The sequence below is a fragment of the Lynx canadensis genome, chromosome A1 (genome assembly GCF_007474595.2).
Source record: "Lynx canadensis isolate LIC74 chromosome A1, mLynCan4.pri.v2, whole genome shotgun sequence".
Lineage (NCBI taxonomy): Eukaryota > Metazoa > Chordata > Mammalia > Carnivora > Felidae > Lynx > Lynx canadensis.
In genome coordinates, this window is record NC_044303.2 from 11,662,931 (window position 1) to 11,681,960 (window position 19,030).

The 19,030-nt window shown below is 34.0% G+C and overlaps 1 protein-coding gene across 5 annotated transcripts in view; it reads left to right on the forward strand.

The window, feature by feature from the left end:
• PDS5B (PDS5 cohesin associated factor B) overlaps positions 1-19,030 on the forward strand; it is a 195,244-nt gene that overhangs the window by 130,209 nt on the left and 46,005 nt on the right. For all 5 annotated transcript variants that reach the window (XM_030308934.2, XM_030308936.2, XM_030308939.2 and 2 more), the window contains exons 19-21: positions 671-831; positions 14,167-14,290; positions 16,948-17,106. In XM_030308934.2, coding sequence (XP_030164794.1) covers positions 671-831; positions 14,167-14,290; positions 16,948-17,106 — 444 coding nt within the window. The remainder of the gene's footprint in view (positions 1-670; positions 832-14,166; positions 14,291-16,947; positions 17,107-19,030) is intronic.

Below are 19,030 nucleotides of genomic sequence, written 5' to 3' on the forward strand. Positions count from 1 at the left end.
TTAGTACCATGTTGATTTGATAATTGTAATGTTATGATACCTTTTACTATCTGTTTTACCCCCTTCCCTGAATAACCTTTTTTCAAAAATGTTACTAGCTAGTCTCTTTTAATCCCCTCTGTTTAGAAAAATGAGCTATTTTGGTAAATTCTCTCTTCTTGTCCCTCTTCTCTAATTCTCCTCCAAAAAAAAAATCAGGGGCACCTGGGTGGCTCAGTTGGTTAAGCATCCGACTCTTGATCTTGGCTCAGGTCATGATCTCATGAGATCATGAGGACCCATGTTGGGCTCTGTGCTGACAGCACAGGGCCTGCTTGGGATCCTTTCTCTCCCTCTCTCTCCTTCTCTCTTCTGCTTCTCCTCTGCTTGTTCTCTCTCTCTCTCTGTCTCTGTCTCTCAATAAATAAATAAGTCAAACATTAACCAAAATCTAAATTATTTTGAGTAGAATTATATTAACATGTAATTTAATTTTGAAAGAAAGGACTTCTTTAAATCCTGTGATTTAAAGAACATATCTTTTACATATTTGAGTAAGTTTTAAAGTTTACTGTGTTCTCATATACTTGTTAGCATAAATATTTTTGTATTTACTTTGATTTGAGTATTTCCAATTGTATTTTAAAGATGAAAAGGGTTTACAGACCATTTTTGTGACTCATTTTTTTAGGTACTCTCATTTACACATCCCATCTCATTTCATTCTGCTGAAACATTTGAGTCTCTCCTGGCTTGCCTGAAAATGGATGATGAAAAAGTAGCAGAGGCTGCACTCCAAATTTTTAAAAACACAGGAAGCAAAATTGAAGAGGATTTCCCCCACATCAGATCGTAAGTTGAGTTTATTCTGATAAATACTCTGGAAAATAGAAAAATAATTTACTGTTTCTCGATTTATGTAGTAGTTGGAATCTTGTAAGTTTTGAGGAAATCATGTCTAAGTTATATTAAGTTGGTATCGTTCGGTTTAGATTCTCATTTCCTGAGGGGATAGCACTGGTTGGTATTTTGGATGATTTCATGAAAATGTGGGGCAAACATGGCATTTCTTTCTCAAGCATCTATTTTGCGTAAATATTTTAATGAAAACAATTTTCTAGTAAAACATTCTCTTGACATGGCATAGAATAAACAATTCACATGAATTTAAGGTCTAGTGGGAAATTTCAAAGAAATTTCAGCAGGAGTGTGCATAGGACTCTTCACTATCCTCTGTGATTAAAGGTATTGAATTGAAAATTTTCAGAAGCACTGCTTTATTTGACGTAGGGAAGCATGGAATAATCATCCTAATAGCAGTGTACTTTTGTGTGTGTTTTCAGTATTTCTAAGAATTGGAAATTGTGCTGTTATCCTTGGGATCTCTAATGCTGGTTGATTATTCAAGATTCTGTGATATCTCAAAACGATGAGTCTTCATTCTGTATGGACCCGTACTTCTCTGTATGCATCTCTCCTCCCGCTTCCTGGAGGGTGTATCTGACAGTTGGTCCTGATCTTGCCATAGGCATTGGTGGTTCGCTTTACATCTGCCTCATTACTTCTGGCTTAGCTGCTGGTCTAATTAGTTGTGGTTGGGGTAGCATGCTTCTTCATGTTGAAGAATTACCTGTGGCCTATTTCCTCAGAGAGAAAACGGACAAAGGTAGCTCTTAAAATCCCAGGTACACTTTTTGTTATTCTTTGTTCATGTGAACTTAATTCTAGTTCACATGGTAATTGAAACATAACCAGAATTTTATAATCCCATCCTCTTTGGCAGGAGTAAGAAACTTTATTGTTTAGAATTGACTTCTTAATTTTTAAGAGGATGGGGAGCATGAATATTCCTTTGGAATGGTGCTCTGATTCTCCAACACAGATCAGAGATCAGAGTTTGGGGAAAAACACATGCACACACACAGTACATATAATGCTGTATCACTTACTGAATGCCCACTTATTGTATTATCTCATTTAAACCTTGTAACAGTTCAGTAAAGTGTAGGAATTATCCTAATCTTCCAAATGAGAAATCTGTTATTCACTTGAGGTAAATGGTTTTAGATCATATAGCTAGAATGTACAGAGGGAAGATTTGAATTTAGGCCTCTGGATGCCTATGGTACCATATCCATAATGGCACAGTTCCTCTCTTAATTAGGGTTTTGGGCAAGTTTTAGTTTGATTTATTCACTAGTGGTTTTTATTTTCATTCTTGACTATCTTTCCTAGTATCTTTAATATCTTAAACATTGAGGGGCGCCTGGGTGGCGCAGTCGGTTAAGCGTCCGACTTCAGCCAGGTCACGATCTCGCGGTCTGTGAGTTCGAGCCCCGCGTCAGGCTCTGGGCTGATGGCTCTGTGCTGACAGCTCGGAGCCTGGAGCCTGTTTCCGATTCTGTGTCTCCCTCTCTCTGCCCCTCCCCCGTTCATGCTCTGTCTCTCTCTCTGTCCCAAAAATAAATAAATGTTGAAAAAAAAAATTAAAAAAAAAAATCTTAAACATTGATGTATTTGTGGGAGAACTATATAAGAGCAAGGTTGAAAGGTAGACATTTTAGAACATGCAAAGGTCATTTTAAAACATATGCTGCTTTAATATGGAACTTGAAGATTGTTTGATTTATATGCTAAGTATATTTCACATGTTTCTCATGAGGAGAATTAACTGATATTGAATACCTGCTGTGTGCACACACTGTTCTTGGTGAAGTAGCTCATAGTATAATATGTCTTCCAGGAGATAAAATATGTATGCAGATTTTATGTTTTAAATTATTAATTGGGTGAGTTGATTTTGAGGAAAAATGATAGAGCTGAGTGTTGATTAAAGCATCTTCCCTTGAATTCACCAAAATAATTTAGAGGAACCACAAGAGAAATGAATCGTAAGTAGAATTGGACAGAATTGCTCCTAGATTATTTAGACCGAATTGAATGTGAGAACATTGATGGTTGATACCCATATTCCTGAATCAGGCATATAAGGGAATGGATAGTAAGTGTTCTGTCCTTGGTTAATTTAGAAGGAGGAGATTGAGGTATGGGCAGGCTTTGAGAGAAATAAGGAGAGCCTAATTTCGGCTGTCATAGAACTAAAGGAGAGACTTCGTGGTCACACCGTTTTTCTTTGGACTGACCTACTTTCCTTAGCAGGAGGAGCAAAGCTTAGAGGTGAAGTAAAGCTTAGAGGAGAATTTTGAAGCAAACATCTTACTACCAACTTTAGAGACACATAAAAGATTGTGTGTTCGGCCACTAAACAAAAATGATGGTTGCTATGGTTTCTGTTCTGATTCCTGTCTGTCAGGATTCTGACTTACCTCCAGAGTAGGCAGTTGTCCCCAAACTAAGAGTCCCCTTATAGCATGGAATATAGCCATAGTTCAGGTGGAGCTAGTTCTTGTCACTGGCAGGTTTCAGTAGACTTGGAGAGAAATTCCACGGAGATGAGAGACTTGCTGCCTTTAGTCCGCACTCCCTTCTCCATGCTCCTTACTTAGCCAGCTGATGAAGGAGTTGGGAACTTTGATATTAATTTTTTAAGAGTGGCATCTGATGTTCAGTCTTCAGGGAGATGCTGCCTGCCTTTTTGTTCAGATGGCAGAGCCAGAGAATTTCTGTTGCTCAAAGGTGAGTTAACAGAGTACAAATAAATTAACAAACATGAAACCGATGCACATATTTTAGTACTCAAAAGAAAGCTGATAATCACTGTTGGGAAGAATTGAATTTTTCTAGGAAAAAAGAAAATTTTAAGTGATTCTAAACTGCCAAAAAGTTAAGCAGCAAATGATACCTGGAAAAAAAGAAAACAAAACAAATATATAAAAAGGGAAGTGTCAGAACCAATGGTAAAGAAGACAGGAACATACTTGCATTATAAAGTATAATTTAGTATAAGCAGCAAGGAGCAAAGTAAGCAATTTTGAAAATGTAATCGGTAAGCTAGCAATGGAACTTGAGGAGATTGCATAGAATGTGGAAATGTAGGCATAGAAATGAAGGCAGTTAAATTTCTTTAATAGCAGAAAGTGAAAAGCCCTAAGTGGTTTTTGTGGTGAAGACAACAGAGTGATGGAAAATGGAAAATAATAATAAAAAAAAAATAATAGTAAACTTTTTCAGAATGATTGGCTACTTGAATCTGGATATCAAGAGGACTCCTGTTTTAGGAAAATATCCTGGTGGAATTTACTGAATTTTCAGGGATTACAGAAGTGATTTCACAAACATCAAGGGCAAAGAAAAGGAAGTATGTTATGTACAATGGAAAAATAAAGAGGCTCGCTTATTTCTTTCAACCACCTAAGATTTCTGAAGTTAATGATTCAACAACTAGAGAGATTTCATGGACAAAAAGAATATAACCTAAGAATTTCCTAAGTAGCCAAGTTGTGCTTAAGGACAAATCAAGGATGTTCTTTAGGATATAAAGACTCAGGAAATGTATTAATAACCCCTTTTATATTATGAACTCTGCCTACCAAGGTATATACTCTTCCCCTTTGCATTCAGTTTTGCTTAAGCTCCTAATTCTACCTTTTGTTTTTGTTGGCGTATCTGATTTGTTTTTTTCTCATCATTTTACTTTTAGTGTTTAAATTAAAATTTTTTTTTAACGTTTATTTATTATTGAGAGAGAGTGAGCAAGGGAGAGGCAGAGAGAGAGGGGAACACAGAATGTGAAGCAGGCTCCAGGCTCTGAGTTGGCAGCACAGAGCCCGATGTAGGGCTCGAACTCACAAACTGCGAGATCATGACCTGAGCCGAAGTCGGACACCCAACTGACTGAGCCACCCAGGCGCCCCTCAGTGTTTAAATTTTAGATGTGCCTATATCTATGTTTTAAATATTGGAAAACCTGATTTTTTTTTTTTTTAAGGAAAATGTAAATAAATAAAATTGGCTCGAAGAAGAAGAAAAAACCTAATTGGGCTATGATAATAAAAAAAATGGTGAAAAGTATCCTCTAGTAAAACGTGCCAGTAAAAGTTACACGTTAAAGAAAGTATTATTTCACATCTGTAAGAAACCAAGGATTCTAATTTTTTTAAGTTGTTTAGAGCATGACAAAAAAACCAAACAAACATTCAGATTACTTGTAAAGCCAAGATAACCAGCAGGAGTGCTAAAACTAGTTAACAGATATTCCCTCAAAAGAAAACTTCAAACAGAGCTTACTAATATTGCTGCAAAAAGTTTAAGTGAAATTTTAGAAAAAAGAGAGTTGACTACAGTAAAACAAAAACATATTATGGTCAGATGTGATTACTTTCAGGAATACAAAGAGGATTGGTATTGATAGGCCTAATATTCATGTTACAATTTATTATATAATTGAGTATAAGGGAAAAGGCACACAGTAGGTCACATTGATGTGACAAGGATTAGAATGCTAAAGGAGTCTATTTCTAATTAAACCTAATAAATTAGGATTAAATGCCTTCATAACATAATAAATGTGTCTCAGACCAAAAATAGGTGTCATCATATAGTAAACACCAGAAGCATTCGCAGTAAAATTAGGAACAAAATGAAGAAAATACACTATCTCTGCCATGATTTAACATTGTTTCAGAAACATTAGCCAATATAATTACATTAAAAAATAAATTTAAGAAGTACAACTGTTGGAGGAGATAGAGTTATTGTATTTCATGGAAAATCTGTGAATCAACTGAAAAACTACCAAAACCAAGATAGCCAATATAAGCCAAAATCCCATATAACACTAACAACCATTTTGAGAATATTATAGGAATAAAAATCAGAAGACCTAGGGGTAACACAAGAAATTTGCAGCCTTATAATACTGAGTGGAGAAGTATAATATTTAACAAAAAAATTAGGAAAAGTTAGATTGCCCAGTAAATTATTGGCAAGCTGTTTTGAAAAGAAAAATCAATGTAAACTGCTTATCTTGATTTTACATATATTTGAAATGAGTTAAAGATTTATCTAAGATTTTAAATGTATAAAATGAATCAATAAAAGTACTGGTAACCAGAACAGTTTTGTAATTCCTTTTTTTTTTTTTTTGTGGGTGAAGGGGTACTGATGCCAGATCATAAGATGAAATACTGATGGATTATATTATTAAATATCCATTTGTTGAAATATATTTATAGAGACTCTACTGTGTATAAGGTACTGAAGTGTGTATAAAGTTTTGTTGATGAACAGACTCTGTCCTTATATTTTAGTGAGGAAGAATACCATTTAGACAAAAGCAGAAATCATGAAGTAAGTTAGAAATACAAATAGTATGCTTGGAAACTATTTTCAGTATGTATAACTTTGAAAAGGTTAATATCTGTAATGTATAAAGATTCTTAAAAATATAACAAACAGGTTTCACAGTAGAATACTGGCAAAGGGAATGAACAGGAAATTCACAAACAGGAAAGCCTTCTAGCCCCTCAAATCAAGAAAAGACATTTATGCCTACTAATAGTAATTGAGGCAAAAACAAATAAAAACACCAGGATTAGCTAGCATTCCAGTGATGTCTCTTGATTGAATTATAAATGATTCAGCTTTTCTGGGTTGGTAATGTGGTAATACATACCAACTTAAAATGTGTGCTTGTAGTCTTCCAACTCTGCAGTGTTATTTTCAGGAACTTATTTCAGAGATAATTAGAAAAGATACCTACCTAATGATACTATGGGTCAGGGTTGAGTCAGAGGAACAGAAACCACACAAGGTATTTTAAACGTACATTAATTAATACAGGTGTTTGAAGGATGAAAGAGCAGGTTGTTTTGATAACCCAAGGACTATGAACTGCTGGAAGCAGCTATGACCCCTAGGGCTGGCCGGCTGACAAGTGGTGTTCAGGACTGCCCATTGGATGGAAGAGCCCTGTCAGTATTGGCACAGCCAACCAGCTGTCACAGTAGGAGTGTCCTAGTTGTTGCTGGGGGGGTGGGGGTGGGGGTATGGCAGAGCTACTGCACAAGATGCCTGAAGAAGCTATAGTGTCTCTTATTGGAAGAATCCAACAGGAAGGCAACTCTTGAAGGAATCTAGGAAATACAATTTCTGATTTATAGCACCAGGGTTTCAGAGCAGATTATAGGGTAGGCTTAAATCTTAAAGCTCAGAAACAGTGCATAAATAACTAGAATAAGGATGTTGGTGCTTTTGTTGTTAAGACTAAAAAAGAAAAACCAAAACATCTAAATGTTCATCAGTAGGGGATTGGTTAGACTAGTTGTGGTATAATATCTATCTGCTAAAGATATATATGAGCATTAAAATTAGTGTTTAGCAGTACTTGATACAGGAAGTTCTCTACAGCATTATTGGTGAAAAAATGTTTCCAAATACTATGTAGTTTGTACCCTGGTTTACTTAAATATATGTATGTATGTATAGAGAAATTTTAGAATTGTTAACCAAATGTTAGCAGTAATTATTTCAGAGTAGTAGAATTTTGAGGTTTTTTTTTTTTTTTTAGTGGTATTAATGTATTTTTCAGTTTTTGCATTTTCTGCATGTGTGTGATTATTATCGGGAGGAAAAAAACCCTTGAATTGGAAAGAAGAAAATCAATTTAACAAGGGAGTAAAGCATTTCTTTTAACGGGAACTTAGAAAAAGCAATCAGAAGATAGTTGTTTCATTTACATTTCACTGACTTCTAATACTGCCTAGTAGTTCAGAATTCTTGAAAGTTTTTTTTTCTTTGTTTTGATTTATTTCTGTTGTTTATTTTTTTTCTGTTTTCTGTTTAAATGAATATGCAAAACATTGGATGAGCTTAAAATTTCTCATTCTGTCTTCAAAAATTCCAACCCAAATTGCTTTTTTACTTCTACGTGACATGTAATTTTCTCTTGATTACTAAGAAAAGGTATTTATGGATGTTGGTATTGGAAAGTCTGATCTATGATATGATGGGTCTTATCTGGGGAGTTTAGTTACTGAAGTTACCAGAAAGTAATAATTTTTCATTTCATAAAGAACTTCAAACCATAGACTAAAAGGATAGTTCGGTGAGACTCTGAAACATTTTACTCCTGAAATTTTCAAACATATAGAGAAGTAGATAGACTATTACAATAAACTCCTATGTATCCAACAACTGGCTTATATGTGAATAACTTACAGCCACTTTACTGTAATTTATAATTCTACTTCCCCTTTTCCCCTTATATCTGAAAGCAAACCCCAGACTAAATATATCATTTTATCTATACATCTAAGTATCTCTAAGAGATAAGAGCTCTTAAAAATAAACATAATACCTTTCTCACAAACATAGGTGACATTAGTTGCTTAATGTTAATATCCAATTAATTTTCTCAAAAATAGTAACTTTTTTTAAATCAAGATCCATAATGCTATTTGTAGATGCATTTATTAAAGTGCCTCATTTCTTTCTTTGTGTTTGATAAACCAGGTTTCTCTTGCAGAGTTTCACATAGACCGATTTTTGCTAATTGTATGCCTTTGGCATATTTTAATGGGTTTCTTATATTTTCTGTAAGGTTATAGTTAAATCCAGAGGCCTGATTGGATTCCAGTCAACTTTTTTGTTGTCAGAGGACCACTTTATAGATGGTGGTATGCCCCTCTGTCGGTTGTTGCTTAGTGATCAGAGGTGATGTTCTGTCATTCCTTCTTCAGTTACTAGCTGAATACTTTCGTAAAGAGGAACTTCTCATCTATTCTCTGGTTCCCCAATGTTACATCTGTTCAGGAAAGGCAGGTTAAATGCTTCGTTTTTTTTAAGTTATTGAACGGTGTTCAAAATAGTGATTTTACTAGCCTCCTTCAAATGTGACGAATTAACTGTTGTTGTCTTTTTAAAATAACCGTTATAAACCCATGAATTTACACATATTTGACAAATTGACAATTTGTCACTGATGCTCATATTGCCCCATCTATATCCAGGAGCCTCTTTAAGTTGACCTTTGAGTCCCTTTGAACAGCTCCACTAATCTCTGTAGTTTCTTAACAATTCCGATGTGACAATTTGTTCCAGGCCCATCTTCTACATGTCCCACACCTGAAATCAGTCATTTCTCTAAAGAGCCCTGGTTCTTTTTAATGGGAATGTTATTAAGATGATCATAATGTGAGTCTTGTGGGTACTAATGCCTAGTGTCTGGGTCATTTTTTAAGACAATTCAGCGGACAAAAAAAAAAAAAAAAAAAAAAAAAAAAGAAAGTCTTTCTGGAAGATAAAATGCATTGTGTGTTTATATTGATTATTCCAGTTCTAACTCAGGGCTACAGTATTTTTACAGAATCTCTTCAATTTTACATTTGTATCTCTTTTTCCCCAACTTAGATAACACAGGATGATAAAATCATGGTATTACATATTATATTAACTCATTTGAATTATGCCGTATTAAATACCTAACAGTCTCAGAAATGGCAGTAACACTACCAATGTTACTCCTAAAAAGAGTTAAGTTTGTTGACTTGTTATCTTTAAGGTATGTATCACATTAGGGATTTACAGTCAAATTTCTCTATTTCACAGTTACTTAAAATGATTCTTTTTTGTGTAGTTACGCCACCAAATGGATACATACTTTTGTTCATTTGCTTTATTTTATTACTTTTTTTAATGTTTATTTTTGAGAGAGAGAAAGAGTGAGGGGTGGGACAAGGCAGAGAGAGAGGGAGACATAGATTCAGAAGCAGGCCCCAGGCTCGGAGCTTTCAGCACAGAGCCTGATGCAGGACTCAAACTGAAGGTAAGATCGTGACCTGAGCAAAAGTTGGACGCTTAACTGACTGAGCCACCCAGGTGCTCCTGTTTGTTTTATTTTATTTTTTTTTAAGTTTACTCTTTTAAAATAAAATTTAAAAAATATCTTTTAATTTTAAGTAGGCTTCGTGTCCAACGTAGGGCTCGAACTCACAACCCTGAGTTGTATGCTTTACTGATTGAGCATCCTAAAGGAGCTCCTAAAATTTAATTTAATTTTTAAGTTATATGAAATATTCACTGGTTTTGAAGAGAGTTCTGAAAGCAAAATATATTCCAAGAAGTCTAGCTTCAGTTTCTCATCTGTCTACCTATTCCTTTTTACCTTTAGATAAACTTGGAAAAAAAAAACAAAAGTCCTCTATGCATGTCTGTCTGGGTGTGTTTCAGTGTGTATATGTATGTGTATTCATATGCCCCCTTTGACAGATAAATGATAAAGTACGCTGTACACACTTTCCTCCACCTTGCTTTTGTCTTTTGATACATACTGATAGTTATTCCATATTTAAGTAGTTATTTGTGCTTTTTATCAGAGTAAATGCATATATAATTTTGCTAGATTTTGCTACATTTCCCTCCATGGTGGCTATAACGTTTTGCATTCTCACCAGCAGTATACAAATGTACCTGATTCCCCACAGCCTTGTCAAGTCTGTGTTGTTATGATTGTGTCTCTTTTTCCTGGTCATCGTCCTTGTTCTGCAGTTATTGTCTGAGAGTAGCATAACCACTTCTACTTTCTACTTTTTTTTATATCAGTGTTTGCAAGTCATGTTGTTTGCCTTTTTTTTTTTTTTTAACTTTAAATCTTTGTGGGACTTGATATTTAAAATGAGTTTCTTTTAAATATCCTACAGGTTAGTCTTTGTTTAGTTACATTTTTGTTGGTTTGTTTTGGTTTTGGTTGTTTTAATCCAGTTTGACAAACTGTCTTTTGGTTGGAATATTTAGACCATTATGGTTAGTGTAATTATTGATATAGTTAGATTTAAGCTGCCATCTTTATTTTTGTTTTGTCTTTTCTCTGTTCTCCTTTCCCTCTATTTCTGCCCTCCTTGGGATTAACTGAGTATTTATTTTATTTTTAATTGTTTTTTAAAGTATTTAAATTCCAGTTAACATACAGTGTAATGTTAGTTTCAGGTGTGCAGTATACTGCTTCAGCACCTCCATGCAACAGTGCTCATCACCACAAGTGCACTCCTTAATCCCTGTCACCTTATTTAACCCATCAGTTTGTTCTCTATAGTTAGGAGTCTGTTTCTTGTTTCTTGGTTTGTCTCTCTCTTTTCTTCCTTTGCTCGTTTGTTTTGTTTTGTTATCTTCACTACTGGAGATAATCTACATTGAAATAAAATTATATCACTTAATGTATATTATAAAAGCTTTGCAACAGTATATCTCCATGCCTTCCCCCTCTAAGCTTTTGTTGGCATATTTTGTTTCTGAATATGTTATAAATTCTACAATGTGTTGATATTTTTGCTCTAAACAGTTTGATAAGTCTTGGATTAACAGTGATAGATTTATTGGTACACACACATTTACCATTTCTGTCACTCTTCATTTTTTAGATATCTGTATTTTCATCTGGTATCATTTTTCTTCTAGAATAACTTTATTTCTTATCGTATAGTTCTGCTTGTAATTCATTATCTCAGCTTTTCTTTCTCTGAAAAAAATCTTTATTTTGCCTTCATTCTTGAAAGGTATTTTTTCTCAGTAGAATTCTAGATTGGCAGTTTATTTTCATTTAGTACCTAAAAGATGTCACTGCATTATTTTCTGGATTGCATAGTTTTTGATGAAAAGTATTCCTCTGTATATATTGTTTTTGCATATGTAATGTGTATTTTTTTTCAGACTATTTTTAGGATTTCTTTTCTTTATCACTGTTTTTACCAAATTGATAATGGCATGTCTTGGAATGATTTACTTTATGCTTCTTCTCCTTGCAGCTTATTGAGATTTGGGGGACTATGGGTCTTTTTCCCATCAGATTTGGAAAAATTGTGGCAACTATCTCTTCAGATATTTTTTTCTGTTCACCCCTCCTCACCTCTTTGCTTTCTAGGACTCCAGTTGCATGTATTTTTGACTACTTGATACTGTCTTACAGGTCACTGATGCTCTGTTCTTTTTTTTTTTTTTTTTTCTGTCCTTGTTTCCCTCTGGTTTTATTTTGCATAGTTGCTATTGCTATGTCTTCAAGTTCACTGATGTTTTCTTCTGTAACATATAATCTACTTTTGATCCTATTGGTATATTTTTCATTACAGGTTTTGTATTTTTCATAGTAGTTGCATTTGGGTCTTCTTTATGTGTTTCATTTCTGTCCTCATGTTCATGTTTTCTTGGGCATATGGAGCATCTTGATAACAGCTGTTTATGTCTTTGCTAATTTTGTCACCTGTGCCATTTCTGGGACTATTTCTATTGATGAATTTGTTTTCCTCGTTATGTATTACAAGGTCTTTCCACTGTGGCTGGTGGAGACCTGAATTACTAGCAGCCCCAGGTGCATTAGGGAATTTCTTGGCTTATTGCTTTCCAGTGTTCTTTTCCTGGTCTCAGGTAGTTTTTTTCTTCCTCATGCATGGCACTGATTTTTATTCAGTCAGTGACTTGCGACACCCCTCTGTGGATCTTCAGAATTCAAGCTCTCTTGCTGTCTTTGTAGCTCACTCCTCTGTGGAACTCTGCCCTAGAAATTGTAGCTGCTTCAACTCCCATCTCGGTCTCCCTCAACTCCATGCTACCACCAGATTCTTACTGGGTTACTTCTCCTTACATGGCAGTCTGGAGCCTTGCAGGCAGCAAGTGAGGATAGATGTAGGCCTCTTGTAGTTTATTTTCCATCTTTTAGGGATTACAGTCATATGCTGCCTGTTGTCCTGTGTCCAAAACCTTTAACATGTTTATCTGTTTTCTGCTTGTTTAAAGTAGGAGAGAATCCCATTTCAGATATGCCCTCATCATGTGAACTTTTAATTTGTATGTTTTTAATTGTTTGTAAATGAGTGAAAGTAAACGTCTTTTCACACATCTCTATCACACATAAATATCTACTTATTTTAATATTTATTTTTGGGAGGGAGGGAGAGAGAGAGCGAGAGCGAGAGCGAGAGCGAGAGAGAGAGAGAGAGAGAGAGAGAACACACACGTGAGTTGGGGAGGGACCGAGAGAGGGAGACACAGAATCCAAAGCAGGCTCTAGGCTCTGAGCTGTCAGCACAGAGCCCGATGCGTGGTTTGAACTCTCTCAGATCATGATCTGACCTGAAGTCAGATGCTTAACTACTGAGCCACCCAGGTGCCCCTGTATATCTACTTTTGAAAAACTTTATTTTATGTCCAGCCCATTTGTCCATGATATTGCTTGTCATTTCATTCTATATTTGTAGACGATCCTTACATTAAGGATATTAACCCTTTGTGAAACACAATGTAGAATTTCCCCTCAATTTATCACTTGTCTTTTTATTATATTTTACTGTTGGTGTCTTTTGTGATACTCTATTACTGTTGATGAATTATTGTATCTATGAATTCTTAGTATTTGGGCCCTGGGTTGGTATTGAGCAAGGAGGTAGATTCAGAAGTTGCTTTCACTGTGAGATGTTTGAATAGTTGAGCTAAGAGATCTTGCTTTATCCATTATTCTTTCTACGTTTTTGTGTTGTGTAATGATATGATACCTGAACCTTCTTCCAGCTACATGACTTACTCCAGAACTCTGCTCAAATGTTACTTTAGCTGCAGGGTCTTCTGTAACCACCCTCTTTCAAATTATAATACTCACACACCTCTCCCCACTCCCTATCCTGTCTTCTTTCTTTTCTTTTTTTTCCTCCACAGAAGTTATCCCAACTTGACGTAACACATATTTTGCTAATTTATGTATTACTGTTTGTCTTGTCCAAAATATGCTGGTAGCATGAAGGCAAGCATTTTGGGACTTTTAATAGTGCCCAGCACATAGTAAATACTTAGTTTGTATAGGTTTTATAATCCGATTTCCCGTTATGTAGGTTGTCCTGGTATAAAATGAAAAATGAATCAGAAGAAGAAAGGGACTTGAAAAAGTTTAGGTCCCGTTATAGTGGTCTTATATGTTGTATAAGGTGGCAACAATTTAGCGGGAGTGATAGCTGTGAGAATAAAAGAGAAGAAGCTAATGGGAATGACATTAAGAAGAAATGGGTCGCCATCCATGTTTGTATTTAGAATTGTTAAGTAAAAAGAAAAAACTCTTGTATTTGGACTGTATTTTTAGTATAGATGTTTATAAAGCAGAATTAGAGACAGTTAAAAATGAGTTCAAGTAGATTTTTTTGTTCTTACAAAACATTACTTAAAAAATACAAATGGTAAAGTATCTAGTGGAGTCTTGCTGATTTTTCTGGTTTACTGTTTTTCTTTAATTTCATTTTTTGTTTTCTTTAGAGCTTTGCTTCCTGTTTTACATCACAAATCTAAAAAAGGACCCCCCCGTCAAGCCAAATACGCCATTCATTGTATCCATGCGATATTTTCTAGTAAAGAGACCCAGTTTGCACAGATATTTGAGGTAAAGAGAAAAAAAAATTTTTTTTGTTTCATATATTATAGTTAAAAAAACACATATTAATGATTTTATAGAATGTGCACATTTGGAGATGCATCATTTTATAGTACGTTTTCAGGATTTGAATCAGTATAATCAATATTGATGAGTGGTTAAAATATGAAAATATCTGATTATTTAGATGTTTAGTACTAACTTAAATTCAGAAATCAAACAATTATATCGTAATTTTTGGTATTATACATTTAATATTAGGAAGCTTTTTCATTAATAAGTAACTATATATAAAATCATACTTAGTGATAATCAGTAATGATTATTCTGTCAGTTTATAGGTTTAAAAATTAGAGTTCTGTTTACGAGATACTGCTGAAGTTTGTGGAGTTTTGTCAATTCTAATTGGTAATATAAAGTACAAATAGATTTATACTTAGATAATCACTGACCTAATTTTATACAGGTTAAATTGTTTTTTAAATACATATTTCATATTATTTTTTCTATTTTATTAAATAGAAATTACTATTTCCCTTTCTAAGCATTGCATTTTATTTTAATCTACTATAATCTGGGGCTATCTTTAGTATTCTTACTATATATTTAGCATTTTTACATAGTGCAGGAACCTTGAATGAAATCAAAGCAGTTTGGAAAGTATGCTGAAGCTACTTCACCATAAAAACTTTGACTTGTTATCCCTGTTTTGAAACATTTATGGTAACCTTTTCAAATCTTCATGTATAATGCTAAAGACCTGAACAAGGAAGAAAAGTAGTTGTCTTTATCAAACATTGTCTTTGCTGTATATAGCAAATAATTTATTTTTAATTTTGTGCCTTTTGGGGTGGAGGCATTTTTTGTAGTCTGTTTTTATATATGAGAATGACTTTAATGAATTCATGTTGATTTAGAAAGCTTTTGTTTTTCTTGATTAGTCTCCTTTCTCTTCCTTTCAGTGGTGATAAAGAGCAAGATAACGTTAATAATAACTTGAATTTGTTATGTACTTTTATTTTCATTTTGATATTATATATCTGGTATTTTATTTATTTTTTTCTCTGATATTTTATTTTATCTTTACCACAACCTAACCTGTGATCCTTCTGCTATAATGTATAGGTTGGCTACCTTCTGAGAAAAGGTTTCATAGAGGTATCTGGCCTTTATGAGATTACTGTTAATCCAGGGTCTATTAATTTTGCTTTCTTAGAAATGATTTTATTACCTTATTTTGTAAAATTGTCACACTCATTATTGAAAAACCCGCATGATCAGATTTTCATTTATAATACAAAGAATCTGGCATTTTGGTGTACAATGGAAGTATTGAGGGAAGTCATCAAGAATAGCGAGAAGTAAACTCATTTAAATATACTTTCGGCCAAATGAAACCTTATATTGACCCGATATTTTAGGGGAAGAACAGTTTAATATGTTTTTCAAGCCTAGAATTCTTGGTGTTCAGCATGGGAGGACAGCATCAACTCTTTATTAAAAGTGTCACTGAAAATTTTAATAATCTATTTACTTGTTTACAAATCAAAAGATACAAAACAAGTCCAAATAGTAAGTAGTAAAATAATAAGTTTTCTCCTCCATCTCAGCCCCGTATCCCCAGCTACTCACTTCTCATTCCCAGAAGTAACCAGTGTTACCAGTTTCTAATACACTTTTCTCAAGAGTATTTATTCATAATACACATAACACACACACACACACACACACACACACACACACACAAAACACACACAAAATCACACACATAGATTTTGTCCCTTTCCCTCTCTGCTTATGCTAGTGATAGTCTACTATAGTCACTCTTGGGATTTCCCTATTTTAAAATTGTAACGAAACATTTTAGGTATTATCCTACATGGGTATACGAGGAGTCTCATTCTTTTGTCATGGCCAAATATGTATTAATGTTTGAGTTTTCTATCAGAACAATAAAAATAATTCTCTTAGTTGTGGCACTTAATAGTTGATGGTATAAAAATGCACAAAAATGCATGTGACTCTATATAATAAAGTTTATTTCTTGCTCCTGAAAAAATGTCCAGTTGGGTGTTTGGATTGCATTCTAATCAACAGTTTAGACACACAGACTTTTTTTGACAAATGCCTTCTCTTTTTAGTCCCGCTGGAACCTTGGTAGTAAGCCTGTCAGTGAGTAAAGAGAGAATATGGAGAAGATACATTTCTCATACTTGCTTCAGTACGGGGATTGCATACCTCACTTTTACCCCCAATCTGTTAATAACCAGTGCTTTTTCACATATTCTCATCTAACTACAGAAGAAGCTGCATGTGTAGCCATGCAGGAAGTAGAACAGAAGTGGATATTGGTGAACACTGCCAGTCTCTAACATATTCATCTATGTGATCATAAAATATACAATACATAATATGATTCTCCCATGCTGAAATTTTTTTTACCTATTTCTAAAATATGACTTGGGCAAAACTGAAAATAATTAAATGTGATGCCTTTTAGATATAAATAACCTATAGTTTAAATATAAGCTTGAGCTACTACTTACATCATGTATATGTATTGAAGCTTCTATAGGTTTTTTTTTTTTTGATTTGAGCATGAAATATGTGAATAGTTTATTTACATATTTATAGAGTTGAATATGTTTTCCTTTTCTCATTTTCAGCCTCTGCATAAGAGCCTAGATCCAAGCAACCTGGAACATCTCATAACACCATTGGTTACCATTGGGCATATCGCTCTCCTTGCACCTGATCAGTTTGCTGCTCCTTTGAAGTCTTTAGTAGCTACTTTCATTGTGAAAGATCTTCTCATGAATGATCGGGTAATTTATATTTTTTAGACCTGTGTTCCTCACATTGTTATCTTCTAAAAGTGAAATGTTGTAAATAACACTTCCATTTGGCTGCTTTCTTTGAGGTTTTCCTATCTTTTTAACATGCTCTTTTCTCCAGTAGAACTAGAGGCATTGAAACATGTCTTTAGTTGAGCATATGCATGTAACCTGCAATACATTCCTTGATAAATACAAAATATCATTTGATTTTCTTTCAGCTTTATAGTGGATTAATTTTTATAATGATATCTATTTTTAAAAATGTGAAGACTGACAAGCTAGGTCACATTATGGTTGTCATGACAATAGTTGTTTCTTTCCCTCCATACAGTAGAGAATTAAGAGCACTAGGAGAAAACATTAGGAAAGAACTAAGTGATTTTGTCTGTCTTCAGTTTGTGAGTATTTGGGGTAGGGCATGTTTGAGTCTGGGAGAATTGACTCCTTATAGTCATGTGGCATTTTATGCATGTGTGTGCATATTTATGTATACACACACATATAAACATGCATGTGCAGACACTTATGTAACCAGTTTTGTGGCTGCTGTGTGCTCAGCACTGTACTAGGTTCTTTGGAGAATTAAAAGAAGTATAAGATAAAGTTTCTCCTCTTAAAATATAGTTATAAATCTTGCAGTGTGTAGCTATATTTCTTACATGTTTCATATTCATCATTATCTTCTATTAATATACTTTAATATACTATTAATGCTTTTAAACTGATTTATTATGGAAAAATAGTTTTGGGAGATAATAGTCAAGATAATTGTATGTATTAGATCTCTAATGATTTGTGGCTATTTAACTTTAGTTGACCAGAGCCCTGTAATTTGGAGACCAAAGGCCTGTGTTAATTACCATTGTCCCTGGCTGTGTTCTTCAGCTATGTCTCTCACTTTTCTTCTCCCTAAGTACAGTATTTCATATGTTCTTTCGGTTATGTATGCTAATCATGTGTTTCAAGTTTGATATCCTTACTTTGTTTTGTTTTCTTTAATGCAGAAATTTTGTTGAGATAAAAGTGCATACTTTTTAAGGGTGTGGTTCATTAAGGTTTCACAAAGTTAGCATTTTTGACCAGCTGACAATCCAGGCAAAGAAGTAGAAATTTACCAGACTCCCAAAGCCCCTGTGTCTTTTTCTTGTTATTAACCTTCCCTTCTCCCAGAAGATAACCATAATCTTGACTTCTAACACCAAAGATTAGTTTTACCTGTTTTTGAACGTTTATAAATGGAATTATGTAGAGTAAATTTTTTATGTCTGACTTTTTCTTAACTCAGTATTACATTTGTTAGATGAATCCATCCTGGTGTATATAGCAATGGTTTGTTCATGTTTGTTGCTGTATAGTATTCCATTGTTTGTGTATGCCATGTATCTGCTCTGTTGCTAAACATCTAAGTTACTTCTGGTGTTAAATGCATACCGCTATTACAAATACTCTTTTACATATCATTTTGTGCACTTATGTATGAATTTCTTTTTTAGTTGCTGTATCTTAGAGTATAAGTATGTATAAGTTGTTTTAGTAAAATTTGCCAAATTATTTTTCTTTCTTTCTTTTTTTGCCAAATTGTTTTTCAAAATGATTATACCAACTAATATTCTTATATATGCTGAATGAGGGTTCTAGTTGTACCATTTCCTTGACTGTACTAGATATGGCAGTCTTCAACATTTTAGTCATTTTATGAAGTGTAATGAATGATATGCCCTTAGGCACATTTTCATATTTGTATTGACATTTTGGTTCTCCTCTTTCGTGAAGTGTCTGCTCAAGCATCTTCCACATTTTTCTATTAAATTGTCAGTCTCTTATATTCATTTGTAAGATTTCCTCATGTATCTTGTTGGCAATATGGTTTGCAAATCTCTTTTCCCACTTTGTAACATGCCTTTCACTCTCT